The sequence below is a fragment of the Agelaius phoeniceus genome, chromosome 29 (assembly GCF_051311805.1).
Source record: "Agelaius phoeniceus isolate bAgePho1 chromosome 29, bAgePho1.hap1, whole genome shotgun sequence".
Classification (NCBI taxonomy): domain Eukaryota; kingdom Metazoa; phylum Chordata; class Aves; order Passeriformes; family Icteridae; genus Agelaius; species Agelaius phoeniceus.
The window spans coordinates 1,074,214-1,092,906 of NC_135293.1; the positions used below are offsets into that span (position 1 = coordinate 1,074,214).

The 18,693-nt window shown below is 60.2% G+C and overlaps 1 protein-coding gene across 1 annotated transcript; it reads right to left on the reverse strand.

Moving 5' to 3' along the window:
- Positions 1–747: 747 nt before the first annotated feature.
- CTXN1 (cortexin 1) lies at positions 748–18,369 on the reverse strand. The gene is made up of 3 exons (XM_054649954.2): positions 18,177–18,369; positions 2,799–2,883; positions 748–2,023 (listed from the first exon to the last, which is right to left on the reverse strand). Exon 3 carries the CDS (start codon positions 1,877–1,879, stop codon positions 1,625–1,627), a length of 255 nt encoding a protein of 84 aa, XP_054505929.1. The 5' UTR covers positions 1,880–2,023; positions 2,799–2,883; positions 18,177–18,369; the 3' UTR covers positions 748–1,624.
- Between the last annotated feature and the right edge of the window lie 324 nt (positions 18,370–18,693).

Here is an 18,693-nt window from a genome sequence, read left to right on the forward strand (position 1 = left end):
CTGGAGCTTCCTTGGAGCTGGAATTGGGATTCTCCAACCTGGAGAAGGCTCCGGGGAGAGCTCAGAGCCCCTTCCAGAGCCTAAAGGGGCTCCAGGAGAGGGAATGGGGGCAAGGATGGAGGGACAGGACACAGGGAACGGCTTCAAACTGGACCAGGGGAACTTGGGTGGGTATTGGGAAGGAATTCCTGGCTGGGAGGGGCTGGGATGGGATTCCCAGAGCAGCTGTGGATCCCTGGATCCCTGGCAGTGCCCAGGCCAGGCTGGAGCAGCCTGGGACAGTGGAAGTGTCCCTGCCATGGCAGGGCTGGCACTGGGTGGCTTGGCCTCGGTGGGGCCGATGGAGCCCAGCCCAGACGCTCCTTCCAGGCCGATATTCCCGGTTTTTGGAAGCCCTTCCCGGCTGCCAGCGCAGACGGAGCCCGGTGCCAGCAGAGGGCGGGCGGGACTGCGGCACCCGGGGCCGGGAGGGAGCGGGGACAGCACCGGGAGGGAACGGGGACAGCACCGGGCGGGGGCAAACAGGAGCTGGGACAGCCAGAAAATGTCCTGGAACAGCTCCGTGCGTGAGAGGGGATTTGTGCCGGTCCGTGCTGGGACAGGAGGCGGCCGGGCTGGGTCCCCGTGTCCTGGTGGTCACACCTGGCAGTGACCCCTCGCCTCCTCCTCCTCCTCCTGCTGCCCCCAGGATTTTTGGGGGTCCCGTTCCCCTCCCGGGACGCGGCACAGAGCGGAGCGGGAGCCGGCTGGGGTCGGCACGGTGCTGCTTTATTTCCAAATCCCTTTATTTCCATGGAGGGGGGCCAGGTTCTCCCTCCCCCCAGGCCCAAATCCCTTGGCGGGACCCTCCCGCTGCCCACCACGGCCCTTGGCAGCCCCTCGGCCCCTTCCAGAGCCCCGGGAGAGCCCGGGAAGGGCCGGACACCCCGGCAGGGATGCCCCAGGAGCCTCTCCCGGGTGTTTTGGGGACCCCTGGCCCGTCCTGGTGTCCCCAGGCCAGGACTGCCCCTCGCTCAGCCCAGTGTCACCAGCTGGGCAGGGACAGGGAGAGGGGACAGGGCTGGAGCCAAGGGGGGGCTGCACGGGGGGGGTCCCCACCCTCCCCTCCCTTTTGGGGGGGCTCGGGAGTGGCACAGAGGAGGAACAAAGCCAGCACTGGGGGCCGGTGCCGAGAAACCCCTGACGGACACAGCTCAGCTACAGGACACACGGACACGCACTGGACCACGGGGGCACTGCCGGGGGGCACGGGGGGCAGCGGGGGCACGGGGGTCGAAGCTCGGGCCTGGCACCGGGCAGAGCCCAGCCCAGGGGCCCCGCAGGCCGAGGGCAGGTCCCGCCATGCCCCGTCCGCGGTGCCCGGGGGCACGAGGGGCAGCGGGGTCCCCGTCCAGCCTCCCCGTCCAACCCCCAGCGTCCCGCGGGCTGCCGAGAGAACCGAAAAGTGCTTAGAAAAGAGAGAAAGCCCTAGAAAACCTCCCCGGGGCCGGACCCCCTGCTCGCCCCCCTGCCCGGAGCATCCCTGCGGAGGGAGGGAGGGAAGGAGGGATGGATGGGTGGGTGGGTGGGTGGGTGGAGGGGGAGCGGGGCCGGGGGCGGCACCGGAGCTCGGCCCGGGCTCCCCTCACACCAGGGCGTAGTCGAACTGGCCCCGCTCCAAGCCCTCCTTGTGGTCCGTCCAGGAGGAGGCGGGCATGCGGCTGTAGGGGTCCAGCAGGATGCGGAAGCAGCGCACCATCAGCATCACCAAGAACACCAGGAGGAAGATGACGAAGGCAAAGACAGTTTTCTGCTCGGCATCCATGCCCGCGGCGCCGGCGGGGTGCTCCACCAGGGACGGGGAGAGCAGTTCATAATCCATGGTGGATGCATCATTCATGGCAGAGGCCGGGGGCTCCAGGGCAGGGCGGGTTTGGGTGCCCCGGGGCGATCAACTTCAGCCTCTCGCGTGCCCAGGCACCTGGGATAGCGCCTATTCCATGGGCAACCCCTCGGGATCGGCTCCTGGGCGAGCCCAGAGCTCCTGGAGGGAAAAGCAGAACCGGTGAGGGAGCAGGGATTGGGTACGGGCATGGAGAGATGGTGAGGGAGGAGGAATTGGCCACGAGGAAAGCAGAGATGGTGAGGGAGGGAGAATTGGCCACGAGGAAAGCAGAGATGGTGAGGGAGGAGGAATTGGCTACAGGAAAGCAGAGATGGTGAGGGAGGAGGAATTGGCCACGAGGAAAGCAGAGATGGTGAGGGAGGGAGAATTGGCCACGAGGAAAGCAGAGATGGTGAGGGAGGAGGAATTGAGTGTGGGGGAAGCAGGGATGGTGAGGGAGGAGGGATTGGATGTGGAAAAACAGATGGTGAAGGAGAAGGAATGGGATGTGGGGAAAGCAGAGATGGCTGGGGAGGAGGAACCAGCCACGGGATACAGCAACAGGCCCAGGGAGGTGCTCAGGAGGTTTTCAGGGAGTTCTGGATTTCCTGGCAAGCTCAGGAAGCCACTGGTGAGGGCACAAGGCGTGGGTGGGCAGCTCCAGGCACTGGTGCAGAGGCTGCTCCTCTGGCCATGAATGCCCAGCAATCCCTGGAGAGGCCCAGGCTGGTGCTGAGGGACCCTTTGGAAGCCCAAATCCCAGGTGATCCCCACAAAAAGGAGCTGTGGGGACCCAGGGGCTGCTCAGGGAGGCCTGGAGCTGCCCCAGGATGGACTCAACAAGGACAGGGGGGGCTGGTTCCTGCTGGGGACTCGTGTCCAGCTGCTGCTTCCCCCAGGGTTTGGAGCAGGGGGAAGGAACAGGGGCACCCACCTGGCTGCAGCTGCGTGGGGACAGGAGCAAGGCCAGGCTGTGCCCACACAGCCCCGTCACCGAGCTGGGCTCCGGCTCTCCAGGGCTTTGGGAGGCGAGGGAGAGGGACAGAGAGAACAGGGACAGGGTTAACAACAGGGGCTCTGGCCACTGCAGGGAGCACAACAGCACATCCCGGGACTGCTCTGGAATTCCCAGCACTGTGGGAGCTCACCCAGGAGAAATTCACACCAAAATCCCCGGAATATCCACACCAATATCCCTGCAATATCCACATCAATATCCCTGCAATATCCACACCAAAGTCCCTGCAATATCCACATCAACCTCCCAGGAATGTCCACACCAAAGTCCCGCCAATATCCACACCAAAATCCCTGGAATATCCACATCAATATCCCTGGAATATCCACACCAAAGTCCCTGCAATATCCACACCAATATCCATGGAATATCCACACCAAAATCCCCGGAATATCCACATCAATATTCCTGCAATATCCACACCAATATCCATGGAATATCCACACCAACCTCCCAGGAATATCCACACCAAAGTCCCTGGAATATCCACACCAACCTCCCAGGAATATCCACACCAATATCCACACCAAAATCCCCGGAATATCCACACCAAAGTCCCTTCAATATCCACACCAATATCCACGGAATATCCACACCAAAATCCCTGGAATATCCACATCAATATTCCTGCAATATCCACACCAACATTCCTGGGAGAACATCCATGACAACCTCCCTGGGAAAACATCCACGTCATCCTCCCTGGGAGAACATTGACACCACCCCCTCAGGAGAACATCCACACCATTCCCCCTGCAACATCCACACCATAATCCCTGGAATATCCACATCAATATCCCTTCAACATCCACACCATCATCCCTGGAACATCCACAGCATAATCTCTGGAATATCCACATCAATATCCCTGCAACATCCACACCATCATCCCTGCAACATCCACACCATAATCTCTGGAATATCCACATCAATATCCCTGCAACATCCACACCATCATCCCTGCAACATCCACACCATCATCCCTGCAACATTCACACCATTCCCCCTGCAACATCCACACCATAATCTCTAGAATATCCACACCATCATCCCTGCAACATCCACACCATCATCTCTAGAATATCCACATCAATATCCCTACAACACCCACACCATAATCTCTAGAATATCCCTGAAATATCCATACCATCCTCCCTGGAACACCCACCCCAATATCCCCTTGCAGCATCCTGGAGCCTGAATCCAGGCTCCAGGAAAAAAAAGCCCAAAATCTCCCTGAGAGAGCTCAGGAACATCCCCTGCCCTCCCTGGCAGCGATATCCAACATCCAATATCCAATATCCAATATTCAATATCCCATATCCAATATCCAACATCCAATATTCAATACCCGATATCCAATAACCAACCTCCAATATCCAACATCCAATATTCAATATCCGATATCCAACCTCCAATATCCAATATTTAATATCCAATATTCAATATCCAATGTCCAATATTCAATATCCAATATTTAATATCCAATATCCATGGGGAAGGGCAAGGCAGAGCAATCCCAAGGCCGCCACTGACCCTCTCCCCAGATGCCACATCCATAAGATTTTAAATCCCCCCAGGAATGGGGATTCCACCCCTTTCCATGGAGGAATTCCCCCAGTATCCTAAACCTAGCCTAAACTTCTCTCTGTGCTTCCCATGGATATATTTGGTTTAAAAATTCCCCTTTGTGGTGCTCAGGACAGCAATAAATCCTGGATCTGGAGATGCCAAATGGCTCAGGGCCCAAATCCAGGGAGGATCAGGCACAGTCAGGACAAAATCGAATAATTCCTGCTAATTGGTAACCCTGGTATGATTTATATATTATTAACACATTGATATTAATATATTTATTTATATTTAATATATGTAATTTATTTTATAGATATATTTATATTTTATTTATATGCTATTAATACAAAATATATATTTCTATAATTTATATATTGTTTATATTAAGTGCTATTTCTCCTGAAAATAAAGGATTTATTCCCCTTTGAGATTTGTTGCCTTTTCATCCCTTGGGGCTCCCAGAGCAGCTGTGTCCAGGGCCAGGCTGGAGCACCCTGGGGTGGTGGAATTGGGTGCAATTGGGTGCAATTGGACGAGCTTTGGGCCCTTCCAGCCTAACCCATCCCTGACTCTGTGCTCTGGATTTCCTGGGAATTTGGAGCAGAGCCCCATCCCTGCGCTCAGGCCCCTCCAAGGAGCTGCTGTTATTTCAGGAACAGTTGATGGAGTTTTATTAAGATTTTATTCCTGTTCCCTTAGTAACTCAAAAGACACAGGCGAGGAAATTGCTTAATAGGGACAGAGCTCACAAAGGAACAGGATCACTGTCAACAATTCCAGGAGGCTGTGCCCAGGTTTTTTCTGGGAACGAGGCACGAATTAAATGTTAATTTGGGAACAGGGAATATCTAATGAGATGCTTATTACGAACAAAGGAGGGAGTCAGCACGGAGCCAGGCAGGATCTGGGTGTGATCCAGGTGGGATGGAGGGCAGGATCCAGGTTTGGGCTGGAAGGACCTTAAAGCCCATCCAGAGCCAGCCCTGGCACCTTCCAGTGCCCCAGGCAGCTCCAAACCCCCGGCCTTGGGCACCCCCAGGGATGGAGCTCTGGGAATTCCATCCCAGCCCCTCCCCACCCTCATCCTAACAAATTCCTCCCTCATTCCGCCCCGAATCTCCCCTCTTTTCCCTTAAAACCACTTCCCCACCCTCATCTTCACCCTCATAAGTGAAGCACTGGAAAATCTCCCCGGAATGTTTTTTCCACGGTTTTTTGGTGCCTGAACTCCTCAAAGGTGGGGAAAGGCTTCAGTGGCAGGGCCATGGGGATCCCTCCCTCCTTCCCTTCACCTCCTCAGCAGCGGGTCCTGGTGTCTGAGCCGTGTCTGAGCCGTGTCCCAGCCGTGTCTGAGCCGTGTCCAGCAGGACAGAGGGACAGAGGCAGCTCCGTGCCCCTCTGGACACCCTGGTGCCCCCCCAGGAGCAGCTGCAATCCCTGCATTGCCTTTTTCAGTAAATGCTGCTGCTGGGACGGGGCCTGGCAGCCTCTGGAGCACATCCAGGGGCTGTGCCAGGGAATCCTGAACTTCCAGTGGGATCCAAGCCCCGGGCACGGAGCTGGCCCCAGTCAAAGCAGGGTGTGAGGCTCCTGCAGAGCACGGGGCTGTTCCCCTGCTTTGTGGGGCTGGGACAATCCTGATTTTCCTGTCTCCCAGAGCTGCTGTGAGTCCCAGAGCTCTGTTACCCCTGGAATCTGCTCCTGCCCCAGCTCAGGGCTGCCCCAGGGGCTGCTCCTCTGCCCTGTGCCAGGCCCAGCAGGAGTAAAAGTGTTCCCCATGCCAGGAATCCCATCCATGGGATCCACTGGGATCCACTGGGACCCACTGGGATCCACTGGGATCCACTGGGATCCACCTCCCCTTCCCAGCTTCCCCGGTAGGGTCAGATCCTTCTTCCCACCCTGTCCGTGCCTGGGGGATGCTGAGCCCCCCCTGCACCTCCAGCCTGGCTGTCCCCAACCCTCCAGTGGATCCATCCCACCCTGGAGAAGCAGGCACAGCCAGCACCGGGCAGTGCCAGCCCTTCCCAAGGATCCAGCAGGACCCAGGGGCTCCCTCCCAGCCCCTCTCCTTCCCCCAGCCCTGTGGGATGGACAAAGGGATGCAGGAGGGTCCGGACAATGCCCAGGGAGGATCCTGAGCCCCATCAGGATTCCTCGGGTGTCTGGTGTCCCCTCACATCCCAAACCTGCTCTCAGGACCTCTCCAGCTGGGGCAGTTCCCTGCTGGAGCAGCCTGTGGGTGATGGGAGGGCTCCAGCCCCTCTCCCAAGCCGCAATCCTGCCTGGATCCAGCAGCGTGGGGCAGATGGACCCTGGATCCAGGGAGATCCCAGTGGATCAGCCCCATGGAGCGCCTGGGATGTCCCATCCCATCCAGGGGCAGCCCAGGGGAAGGCTCAGCCCAGCCCCAGCCACGCAGGGACGGATTTCCCCAAATCCCAAGCTCTGAGACCCCGACCCTGCCAAGGACCCTTCTCCCAGACCAATCCAACCCCAGGAAAGGCTGTGCCCACCCCAAATCCCGGCTGCTCTGCCCTCTCCACCCACCCTGGAACATTTCCTGGCTGCCCCCCCCGGCAGAGCGGGGCTGGGGGTCCCTGTCCCCTCGGGATCGGTACCTGGCCGCTGCCCCGGGCTCCCGGCTCCATCCCCGGCCATCCCCCGGCTCCCGGGGAGCGGCGGCGCTCGCTGCCGCCCGAGCGGGTTCCTATGGCGATGCGGAATCCATTAGAATAAAAGGTGGAGCGCAGCAGTCGGAGCCGGAGAAGTTTCCTGAGGCGCCTGCCTGGGAAAGCCAGACCGTGGGAGTGCTCGGGCTCTGGGGCTGAGCTGCGCCCCCGCCCCGGCTCCGCATCCCTGCGATCCCAAAAAATACCCCCGATCCCATGGGGGGCTCCTGCATCCCAAAAAATACCCCCTGATCCCACGGGGGGCTCCTGCATCCCAAAAAAAAAAACCCCAGGGAGCTCCTGCATCCCAAAAATTCTGCTCTGCCCCCTAAGAAGCACCTGCATCCTAAAAACCTCCCTGCTGATCCCACAGGGAGCTCCTGCATCCCCAAAAATTCTGCTCTGACCCCCTGGGAAGCTACTGCATCCTAAAAACCTCCCTGCTGACCCCTGGGAAGATCTGGCATCCCTGTGATCCCAAAAAAACCTCTCTGATGGAGTCTGGGTTCCTGGGAGGTGCCCACGGGGAGTTTTCCACACTCCAGCAGCGCAGGGAACGCTCGGTGCCCGGGGCACAGGGCAGCTCAGCAGGGGCAAATTAAAACTGCTTTGCTCGTATGGATGGACAATTCCTGAAGGTCTCCTTCCCACCTGCTCCTGGAAGAGCCACAGGGCCTGGTGTGGCTGTCCTGGCAGCTCCCAGAGTTCCTCTGGAAAAATCCATCCCCTGTGCCATCTCCAAATCCCAAATGTGGCCAAGGGTGCTCAGAGCCTCCCTCTCCATCCATCCATCCATCCATCCATCCATCATCCATCCATCCATCATCCATCCATCCATCCATGGATCCATCATCCATCCATCCATCATCCATCATCCATCCATCCATCCATCCATCCATCCATCCATCCATCCATCCATCCATCCATCATCCATCCATCCATCCATGGATCCATCATCCATCCATCCATCATCCATCCATCATCCATCCATCATCCATCCATCCATCCATCCATCCATCCATCCATCCATCATCCATCATCCATCCATCATCCATCCATCATCCATCCATCCATCCATCCATCCATCATCCATCCATCCATCCATCCATCCATCCATCCATCATCCATCCATCATCCATCCCTGCATCCATCCATCCATCATCCATCCATCCATCATCCATCCATCCATCCATCCATCATCCATCCATCCATCCATCCATCCATCCATCCATCCATCCATCCATCATCCATCCATCCAAGGCCAGGCTGGACAGGGCTTGGAGCACCCTGGGACAGGGATGGGACTGGAAGAGCTTTCAGGTCCCTCCCAGCTGAAGCCATTCTGGGATTCGTGGCTTTAATTCAACTTTAATTTCAAGACTTTTGTCCCAAAATTCCTCTGCCTCTCCCGAGGTCCTTGATAAAGAGCCCCTCGCTGTGGGAATTGCTGTGTGGAGCTTCCCACTCTGCCCTCTCTCCTTGGAAGGCTCTCAGAGCTGGAAGAGATCCCTGTGCTGAGGAATTGTTCCTCCTACAGCACAAAAAGCTGGATGGTCTCAGGGGGAGCTGGGGACAGAGGCGCCCTGAGGCACAGGGATTCAGGAATATTCAGAAATTCTGGCACTCAGGAATATCAGTCCCAGCCCTGCCTCAGAGCCAGGTTTGGAGCTGCAGCCTCAGGGGGATCTGGGGTTTGGGGGATGCTGAAGAAATTCCAGGTGGAGGCAGGAAGGAGCAGGTTCCTGCTGGATAACGAAATGAGGCTCAGCCTTTGCCTTGTCCCACGCTCAGCCCTGCGGTCTGGGGACAGGAAAATCCCAGTGTTTCTCTAATCTGAGCTCCCTTCCCTACAAAATGCCAGAAACCTCCAGCAGGATCTGAGCCCTTTTTAGTGCTGACAAAGGGATCTGTGGAACCTGCAGTGGCTGCTCCGGGTACAGCCCTGTGGCACCGAGTGACTGTTCCTGCTTGGAGGACAATCCCACACTTGGCTGCTCCAGTTCCAGGCAAAAAAAAACCCAAAAAAAAACATTGCCCGTGGCTGGGGGAAAACCATTTGTGCTTCCTGCAGCTTCCAGCCACGGCAGGTTGGATTTCAGCTGCCAATGGAAATGAAAGAAAATCACCTTGGGCTTATTGGGAGCCTGGGTGGCTGCAGGAGAGAAATTCCTCCATGGAAAGGGTGGGCAGGCCTTGGAACGGGCTGGATCCCCCTTCCTGCAGGGGCTGAAAGCCACGGGGATGTGGCACTTGGGGACAGGGGTGGCCTTGGCAGTGCTGGGCTCGATGGCCTTGGAGGCTTTATCCAGTTCCACAATATTCAATTATATCCACCAGAACCCCTGGCCCTGGTGGGGCTCCCCTCCCACCCAAAGCCCCTTCCCGAGGGCTGAGGCCTCACTCCCAACATTTCCTGGTGACACTGAGGGATTGTCCTGTCCTGTCCTGTCCTGTCCTGTCCTGTCCTCTCCAGGCTCCCCTGCTCAAGCAGAGAATTCCAAATTCCAGCTCGCTGCCCCTTCCCGAGCCAAGCCCAGCCCTGCAGAGCTCTCCTGGACAGGTGAGGGATGTTTCACACCTGAGCTGCTCCCTGCTTGCTGCAGGAGCTCTCCCTGCACAGAATCCCATCCCTGCAGCTTCCCTGAAGCACCGAGGAGAGGCCACGAGGGCAATCCTGCTCCTTTGGATGCTCCAGAGGGGAACAGAGGAAACTCCTGGAGCAGGAATTTCCAGGGTTAGGCAAACACAGGGAGGAAACCCCAATTTCCAGGGAGCCCTGAGGTGTCCCCAGACAGGAACTGGGGGCTGCAGCCAGGGCAATCCGCAGCTCTGGACAACCCCAACCAAATTCCTGCAGTTTTCCATCAAAACCAGCCTTTCCTGGTCGAGGTTTGTGACACCAAAAATGGGAGTGACAGAGGGGTCAGGGAGCTCTGGGGACACCAGCAGGGTCCAGGTCCCTGCAGCCACCCCAGGAGAGGCCTCAGCAGCTCCAGAGCCGCAGCATTCCCTGATCCCTCTTTCCTTGCCATGCACCAACCACAGGAAATTCCCAGTGCCCGTCCCCTCCTCCTGCTCCGCTCCTGCCACCCCAGCCCCGCTCCAGGGCCCGGGGAGGAGCATCCCAGGCTCCCAAAATGGATTTTGATGCCAGCCCAGGTGACCCAGAGGCCACAAATTGTGTTGCCACTTGCGGTGGGACACATCAATCTGCTCCATAACTCCTCAGAGAACCTCTGGATAACCGGGAGCATCCCATGGGATTCTTTCTTCCTGAAAGAATTTGTCACATCCATAAATTGCTGGGAGATTTATTCCTGCCAGCCCTAAAACTGCACACAAAGTAATGGGATTTGTCCAAAGCCTTTAACAGGCTGTTCCCCTTGATTTAAAGGCTGTTGAAGTGTCTTTATTTTCTTAGCACATTATTAATTCACATTCTGGCTCCGAGGTGCCTCCAGAGCCGGCGATTTGGGAATCAGAGCAGGAAAGGGCAGCTGGAAGGGCTTAGGCAGCAAAAACCCAGCCCAGGGTAACTCCAGGCTGGGAATAAGCAAAGGTTATCCGTGCCTGGATTGTGCATGGAACAGCCACGCTCAGCTCCGGAGCTCTGCACAAAAAATGAAATCATTCCCTGTCCCCAGCTCTGGGAATTGCAATCCCAGTTCCAGCGCTCCCTGAGGCTCTGGGAATGTCAGCTCCAGCCCCTCCAGGGGCTCCCAGCTCCCCCAGGGCCCTGCCCTGACCCTGCCCTGTTCAGGGGATGTTTCCCTTGGGGTCGGGGTCTCTGAGCCCCAGGGGGAGGAAATTCGGGATTTCATCAGCGCCAAAAACGTGGGGACACCTCCTGAACACTCCAGGATCCGTCCCTGGGGATCAAAACCTGGGGAAGGCTCCTGGAGGGTCCTAAAAGTCACTCCCATCCCATCCCAGTGCCACTCCCATCCCATCCCATCCCAGTGCCAGCTCCCGACCCCTCATCCTGACCATCCTTTCCGTGAAGGACTTTTCCCAATATCCAAATTAAACCCCCCCTGGCACAGCTCGAGGCTGTTCCCTCTTGTCCTGTTGTTGTTCCCCGGGAGCAGATCCCGATTTCCCCTGTCAGGAATTGTGGGATATTTATAAACGCAGCCCCACACTCCCTCATCCAAAGGCCCAAACCCAGCTCCAAAAGCACCTGGACATTCCAAATTCCCCCCAAATCCACCCATCCAAGGCCATGTGCAGTGGGAGAGCCCGGAAGGGGATCAAACCCAGGAGTTTCCCACGGGCAGCCTGCGCCGCCTCATTTTGTGTTAATTTGCATTTTTCCTGTTCTTTATGAGCCATTGAAAGAGGATGGGGCAGCTCGAGGCCTCCCCCAGCACCAATCCAGGGATAAGTTTACAGGAATTCAGCCTGGAAAACAGGGAGGGCGTTTCTGCTGTGTGCAAACAACCCCAGAAATGCTGAGTAATTCCTGGAGCATGGGAAGCAATCATTACTTTTAATTACCAATTAAATGACTCGGTAATTTCTTGCATTCAAGCAGCAATGGAACTGCAAACAATGCCAGGCAAATCGGGTCTTTAGCATTTAATTACCGGGCTCTGCCATGAATTATTGAGCAAATGGGCAAAGACTCAGCTCCGAAGAACTCCGGCGCTGCAATTAAAGGATTTTTAATCATTCCTGGGTCGGAGGCGCTGTTCGGAGCCGCCCTCCACGTGCACCAGGACCCGGAGCAGCAGCCGAGGCTCTGCGAGGACCACGGAGCTGAATTCCCCCGAAATAAACGGGGATGGGAGCGCACGAGAGTGGGGTCATCGATCCCAGCCTGGGCAGCTTCGCTCCTGCCACAGAATTCCAGACCGGGCTGGCTTGGAGGGACCTTGAAGCGCAGGCAGCGCCGCCCCTGGGCACCTCCCGCTGTCCCAGGGCGCTCCCAGCCCCTAAAACCCGACTGGGAAGGCAGCAGAGGCCGAACAGAGCGAACACCCCCAAATCCACGGCGGATGCCGAGTGCTCCCCAGCCCAGCATCCCCGCACGGCCGTGAATCCGAGGGGAAATGGGCTTTGCCAGGGCCGGCACGGGCTGATTGCTGCCATCCAGGGATTCCAGAGGCGCCAAGAGCGGCCCCTCCCCGCCTGGGGAATTCTCTGGAATTGTTCAGCCCCTCCAGCCCACCCAGCTCAGAGGGAGCAGGAGAGGGAGGCGAGGAGGGAAAGCGAAGCCTCGCTGGATTTGCTCCATGTCCTTCCCAAAAGCACGAAAAAAGTGTCCCAGCCTCTCTGCCTGGGGAGTGTTTTAACCTGGAGAGCATCCCTGCATCCCTGATTCCTTCCATCCCTGATTCCTTCCATCCCTCACCATCCTTCCATCCCTGCATCCCTGATTCCTCCCATCCCTCATTCCTTCCATCCCTCACCATCCTTCCATCCCTCATTCCTTCAATCCCTGCATCCCTCATTCCTTCCATCCTTCCATCCCTGCATCCCTGATTCCTTCCATCCTTCTATCCCTGCATCCCCGATTCCTTCCATCCCTCATTCCTTCCATCCCTGCATCCCTCATTCCTTCCATCCCTGCATCCCTCATTCCTTCCATCCCTGCATCCCTCATTCCTTCCATCCCTCATTCCTTCCATCCCTGCATCCCTCATTCCTTCAATCCCTGCATCCCTCATTCCTTCTGTCCCTGATTCCTTCCATCCTCCCATCCCTGCATCCCTGATTCCTTCCATCCCTCAATCCCTGCATCCCTTATTCCTCCCATCCCTCCTTCCCTCCTTCCATCCCTGATTCCTTCCATCCTCCCATCCCTCAATTCCCGCATCCCTCCTTCCTTCCATCCCTGATTCCTCCCATCCCTCCATCCCTCCCTCCATCCCTCCAGGCTTTTCAGGACATGTGGGGCCCTGCAGGACCGAGCAGGAGCCCCGAGGAGCTGAGGGACCCCCGGCAGCACCCCCAGAGCTGAGCTGCTCCTCCTCCTCCTCTCTCCCTCCTCCTCCTCCTCCTCCTCCTCCTCCCCCGCAGTGCCAAAGCCTCTCAGTCACCGAGATGAGCTGATAAAAATGCAGATCGATGGCAGGGCCAGGGCTCAGCTCCGGGAAATCGATGCCGTTCCCATGCCGAGAACTCCCCGGGATTTTATCCAGGCTTAGGGGCTGCAGGGAGCGGGGGGATCCCATTCCTGCCTCCCTCAGGGGAGGTCCTGATCAAATCTGGCCACGGTCCCCAGCATTTGGGGCAAAGCAGGCAGGGGAAGGATCTGGGAGCTGCTGGTGGATCACAGGGGCTGCCCTGAGCTCCTTGAGGCTCCCCAGATCCAGACTCTGCTCCAGGGATGTGCTGTGGGATGGACAGGATTAGGGAAGGCAGGGATGGCCACGGACCCAAAAAATCCCCCCAGAAATATTCCCAAAATCACCAAAAATCTCTATCAAAACCAGGGGGATCCAGCAGGGTCCTGGATCCCAGCAGGGTCCTGGATCCCAGCAGGGTCCTGGATCCCAACAGGGTCCTGGATCTGAGCAGGGTCCAGATCCCAGCAGGGTCCAGATCCCAGCAGGGTCCTGGATCCCAGCAGGGTCCTGGATCCCATCAGGGTCCAGATCCCAGCAGGGCCCGGATCCCAGCAGGTCCCTCTGGCCCATCCCCATCTCTCCCCTCCTCCATGGCTCCCCCAGGGCCAGGGATGCCTGGCCTGGGTTGGGGTGAGTGACACCCACGGGACGGAGCAGGAGGGAAGGAGCATCCCCAGCACCCAAATCCTCTCATCCCAGTGCTGGAACCCTTCCCCTTCCCCCTTCCAGACAGGGGGACGGCGCTGTCCCCCTGCAGGGGGGACCCCCATCCTGCCCAGGGGATCCCTGTGTCCCCCACCCTGCTCTGGGCTGCAGCTCCAGCCCTGTTCCAGCATCCCAGGCTGCTCCTGCCCTGCCAGGACACTCTGTGCCAGGCCGGTGCCAAGCTCTCTCCATCACTGCCTGGTCCAAGCTCTCTCTCTCCATCACTGCCTGGTCCAAGCTCTCTCTCTCCATCACTGCCTGCTTTGTCTCCCCGCCGTGCCCTGGTGGACAGAGGCGTTCCTGGAAGCACCTTGGCAGCCAGGCTGGGCTGGGATCCTGCTCCAGGACCAGCAGGGCTGTGTCTGCCCCGGGCCTGGCGGGACACCAGGCGCCCTGGGGACGAGGTTCCCTCCCTGCTGCTCTCAGGGAATGTTCCTGACGCCCCTGTCCTGCACAGCTCTGCAGAATCCGTGTGTGTTTGCTCCATCCCCTGGCAGCAGCTCTGGTTCCAGCCCCCTCCTCCTCTCCTGGAGGAGCCTTGGGGGCATCCCTGACCTGGAGAGGAGAGGATCCCATGGATGGAGCAGCTCCAGCAGGGAGCAGGAGACAAAGCATCCCCCAGCTCTGCCCTGCCCTGAGCCCATCCCCAGCCCTCTGGAACACCCCCAGCACCCCCAGGGAGTGCCCAGCTCCATCCAGGGAGTGCCCAGCTCCATCCAGGGAGTGTCCAGGCCCATCCAGGAGTTCCCTCATCCCTCAGTCCTTGGGAAGGCTCAGCAGCTGCTGGGGACTCATGGCCCAGCCCCAGCAGTGGCTCAGATCTGGATCCCAGTGTGGGATGCTCCAGGCAGGGATGAAGGAATGAAAGGAGAGCGTTACAAAACAGCCCTTGGAGCAGGGAAGGGAATTTGGAAGGGAATTTGGCCGGCACCCGCTCGCCCTCCCAGGCCTTAATCCCTTCGTTAGCACAGCCCGGCACAATTAAAGACAAACTCCCAGCCCTGCAATGCAGAGGGGCTGCGGGAGATCCCGGGAATTCAGGGAATTCAGGCACCGGAGTCTCCGGCCTGAGGAGCCCCGAGGAGCCCTGAGGAGCCCGGGCAGCTCCACGGGGCCAATCCAGGGATTTTCCAGCTGAATTCCCCCAGCCAAGAGCTCTCCCAGGCCAGAGGATCCCTCATCCCCCTGGGCTGGGCCAGCCCCAAGGGCAGTGGGAAGGTGGGGACGGCGAGGCTGGGATGGCAAAGCCACAACACGGGGACACCTCCAAGGGAGCTGTGGGATCATGGAATGGGCTCAGGGACAGCTCCCACTGCCCCAGGCTGCTCCAAGCCCCGGCCAGCCCGGCCTCCAGAGCCATTCCAGGCTGGAAGAGCATCCAGGAGCTCCTGTCTGGCCTCCAGAGCTATTCCAGGCTGGAAGAGCATCCAGGAGCTCCTGCCTGGCCTCCAGAGCCATTCCAGGCTGGAGGAGGATCCAGGAGCTCCTGCCTGGCCTCCAGAGCCTTTCCAGGCTGGAAGAGCATCCAGGAGCTCCTGCCCGGCCTCCAGAGCCTTTCCAGGCTGGAGGAGCATCCAGGAGCTCCTGCCCTGCCTCTTTGGGAGCTCCCAGGATTCTGCTCCTCTCCATGACCCCAAAGCTGCTGCTCTCCTGTGGGTTCAGGGCTCTCTGCTCCAAACCATTCCCAAGGACTGGGGAATCCCAGCAGAAGCTTCCAAAGAAACGTTTGGATTCCAAAAATCCTCCCTGAAGGAGGTTCTGCCTGGGCGGTTGGGATGTAGAGACCTGGTGGGCACCAAGGAAGGGAAAGCCACGCAAGGGCTTGGGGAGATGTGAAAATCCATGGATTCAGCTGTGCTGCCCAGTGCTGGGAGCTTCCCAGGCTGCAGCTCTGCACCTCAGGCACATCCCAGCTCCCCAGCAGCACCCTGCCCTGCCCACACCACAGAATCCTTCAGCAGGTGCCCGTGGAAGGGTCTGGTGGGTCCCTCCCTCGGGATCCCGGGTGGTTTCCAGACAGATTCAACTCCAGGCACGGCTGGGATGGGAAAGGGAAAGGGAACGGGCAGGTCCTGTCCCACCAGCCAGGCACGACTGGGATCAACAATTCCAGACCCACTCCAGATCCCTCTTTTGGGTCCCCAGAGCTCTTCCCCGCAGGTTCCAGCAGGGAACAGCCTCCAGCTCCCCTTTAATCCCCGTTTTCCATCCCTGCCCCCACGCCCTGGAGCACTCCCACCCCGCCATTCCCTCTCCATCCTCGGTCATTCCTTTAATCCCGGGTTTAGCGCCCCGCCCCGGGCTGCAGCTCAGCCTGATGGCCCTGGGCTCCCTCCGGGGAGCTCCGATCCATCAATTCCACTTTGTGGGGAGCGCTCGGAGGCAGCGCAGCTCCAGCCGGGCAGCGCTTCCTTGGGATCAGCCGCTCCCAGAGCTCGGCTCGGCATTTACCGGCGGCACTCGGCGCTTGCAGGGAGCTCAGAGCCGCCAGCCCGAGGTGTCACCGCTGCTGTCACCCGCTGCTGTCACCCGCTGCTGTCACCCGCTGCTGTCACCGTGTCAGGCGCCGGGGGAGGCGCGGAGCTCACGAACCGCGGCTGCCGCTCCCAGCTCCGGCTTTTCCGGCATCCACCCACGGCCCTGCTGCTGCTCCAGCCCCAGCCCGGCCTGCCCGGGCTGCCCACGGCCCGCTCCGTCCCGCTGAGCCCCGGGAACGCTGCCCCGGCCCCGGGAGCAGCGAGCAGATGCCGCCGGCAGCGGGAGCGCCCGGCCGGGGCCAGCGGCAACAGGTGGATGGAGCCTTGGGGACAGCAGGCGCTGCTGGGTGGCCCTGGAGCTGTCCCAGGTGATGGAATCAGGGAATTGTTTACGTTGGAAAAGTCCCCCGAGGTCGCTGAGCCCGTTGCCGGCATTGCCCAGGCCAGCGCTGCTCCCCGTCCCCAAGTGCCACATCCACGGTTTGAAATGGCCACGGGGATGGGGACGCCCCCAGTGCCGCCGTGCCGGTGCTGGAGCAGCTTCTCTGTGGAGAAATTGCCCCAATCTCCACCCTAAACCCTGCGTGGCACAGCCTGAGGCCCTGTCCTCGTCCTTCCCGGGGGCATTTGCAGCCCGGGGGTTCCACCCGCGCCGCTCTCAGGGACGATCCCACCTCCTTCCCTTCCCCTCCTGGCACAGGAACCGTGGGGAGAGACCCCGAACAGAGCCCAGGATCCTCCCAGGGCTGCTCAGGGAAAAACAGAGCCTCACCCAAGGACCTGGGCACTGCCAGCAGCGCTGGGGCTGCGCTGCCACAGCAACCGGGCAGATCCTGCTCCCACCGCCTCCCTCGGCCGGGAAAACCATCCCCGGCTCCTGTCCCACGCACGGCCCAGCCCGGGCACCGCCGGAGCCACCGCGAGCATCGCCCCGTCCCCAGCCGAGCCGGGAGGAGGCAGAGCCCCGGCAACGGCAGAAAGGAGGGGACGGCAGCCGGGTCCCGGGAGCCCCCAAAGCGCCTCAATGCCACCGCTGGCCCTGCTGGAGCCTCAGCTCATGTTCAACACGAGGCTCTGCACCAAAAGCTGCCTCCAGCCGGCCCAGACTTCCCCAGTTCCCCCCGCCACTCCCCGGCACTCCCGGAGAGCTCCCGCAGCTCTTCCCGAGGGGCTGGGAGTGGAACGGCCCCGGCTCCTGCGGGGCTCTGCCCCTTGTCCTGGGGTTCTGCGGGACCCCCCCGGCTCCCGCACCGACCCCCGGCTCCAGCAGGGACCCAGCGGCTCCGGTTCATCCCAAACTTTCCCGAAGCCGCCTCCCCCACCGTCTCCCAGACCGGGGTGAGGACCTCAAATCCCCTCAGCCCTCGGGGGCTTCGGCAGCCGCCCCTTGGCTCCCCGACAGCAGAACCCCAAAACCAGCGGCTTTGCAGCAGCTGCGGGAATTCCTTGTTTTCCACTTCTTCTTCCCCGAAACGCCCATCCCAGATTTTATCGAACAGCGATATTCCTTCCAATATTCCCCTTTTTTCCCCCTCTCCCCCACCCCAGGCTGTCACAGACCCCCGACCCCCGGGGATACCGCACCTCTCGGGACCCCCCATGCCCACAGGGAGCCCACCCGGGCACCGGGAGCGGCACCGGGAGCGGCACCGGGAGCGGCACCGGGAGCGGATCCCCCCGCATCCCGCACCGCCCCTGCGGAGCCGCGGCCGGGCGGTGCCCGGTGCAGCCGCGGGGCTCCGCCACCAAACTTTGCCGGTTCCCCCCGGTTCCCCCCGGTTCCTCCCCGCTCACCTGCGCTCCGGGCGGCGGGCGGGGGCCGCGCCCGCCCCGCCGCTCCCCGAGCCCATCCGGACCGGCCCCGCCGCCGCTCCACGGCGCAGCCTGCCCGGCCCGGGAGCGGAGCCGCCGCCGGCGCTTGCGGGGCCGGGGTTTGAATTCCTCCGAGCGGCCCTGATTGGGCTGCGGAACGGGGGGGGGGAGCTGCGATCGGGGGGGGCGGAGTGAGGATACGGGGTGGGGAGGGATGCGTGGGGTGCGGGGATGCGGAGGGTGGGGAGGGATGCGGGGGATGCGAGGAGGGATGGAGGATGCGGGAGATGGAGGATGCGGGGGTGTGGTACCCGGCGCTGGGGGGGATGCAGCGGCTGCGAGGAGGCGGGAGGGGGTGGGAAGCGTGCGGGGCTGCGGGGGGGATGCGGAGAGGGGTGCGGGATGTGGGGCGGGGGGAGGTTGGAGGGGGATACAGGTGGAGCGGGGGGATGCAGGGATGTGGCTCCTGGGGGGACTTTAGGGGTGCAGGGATGTGGTA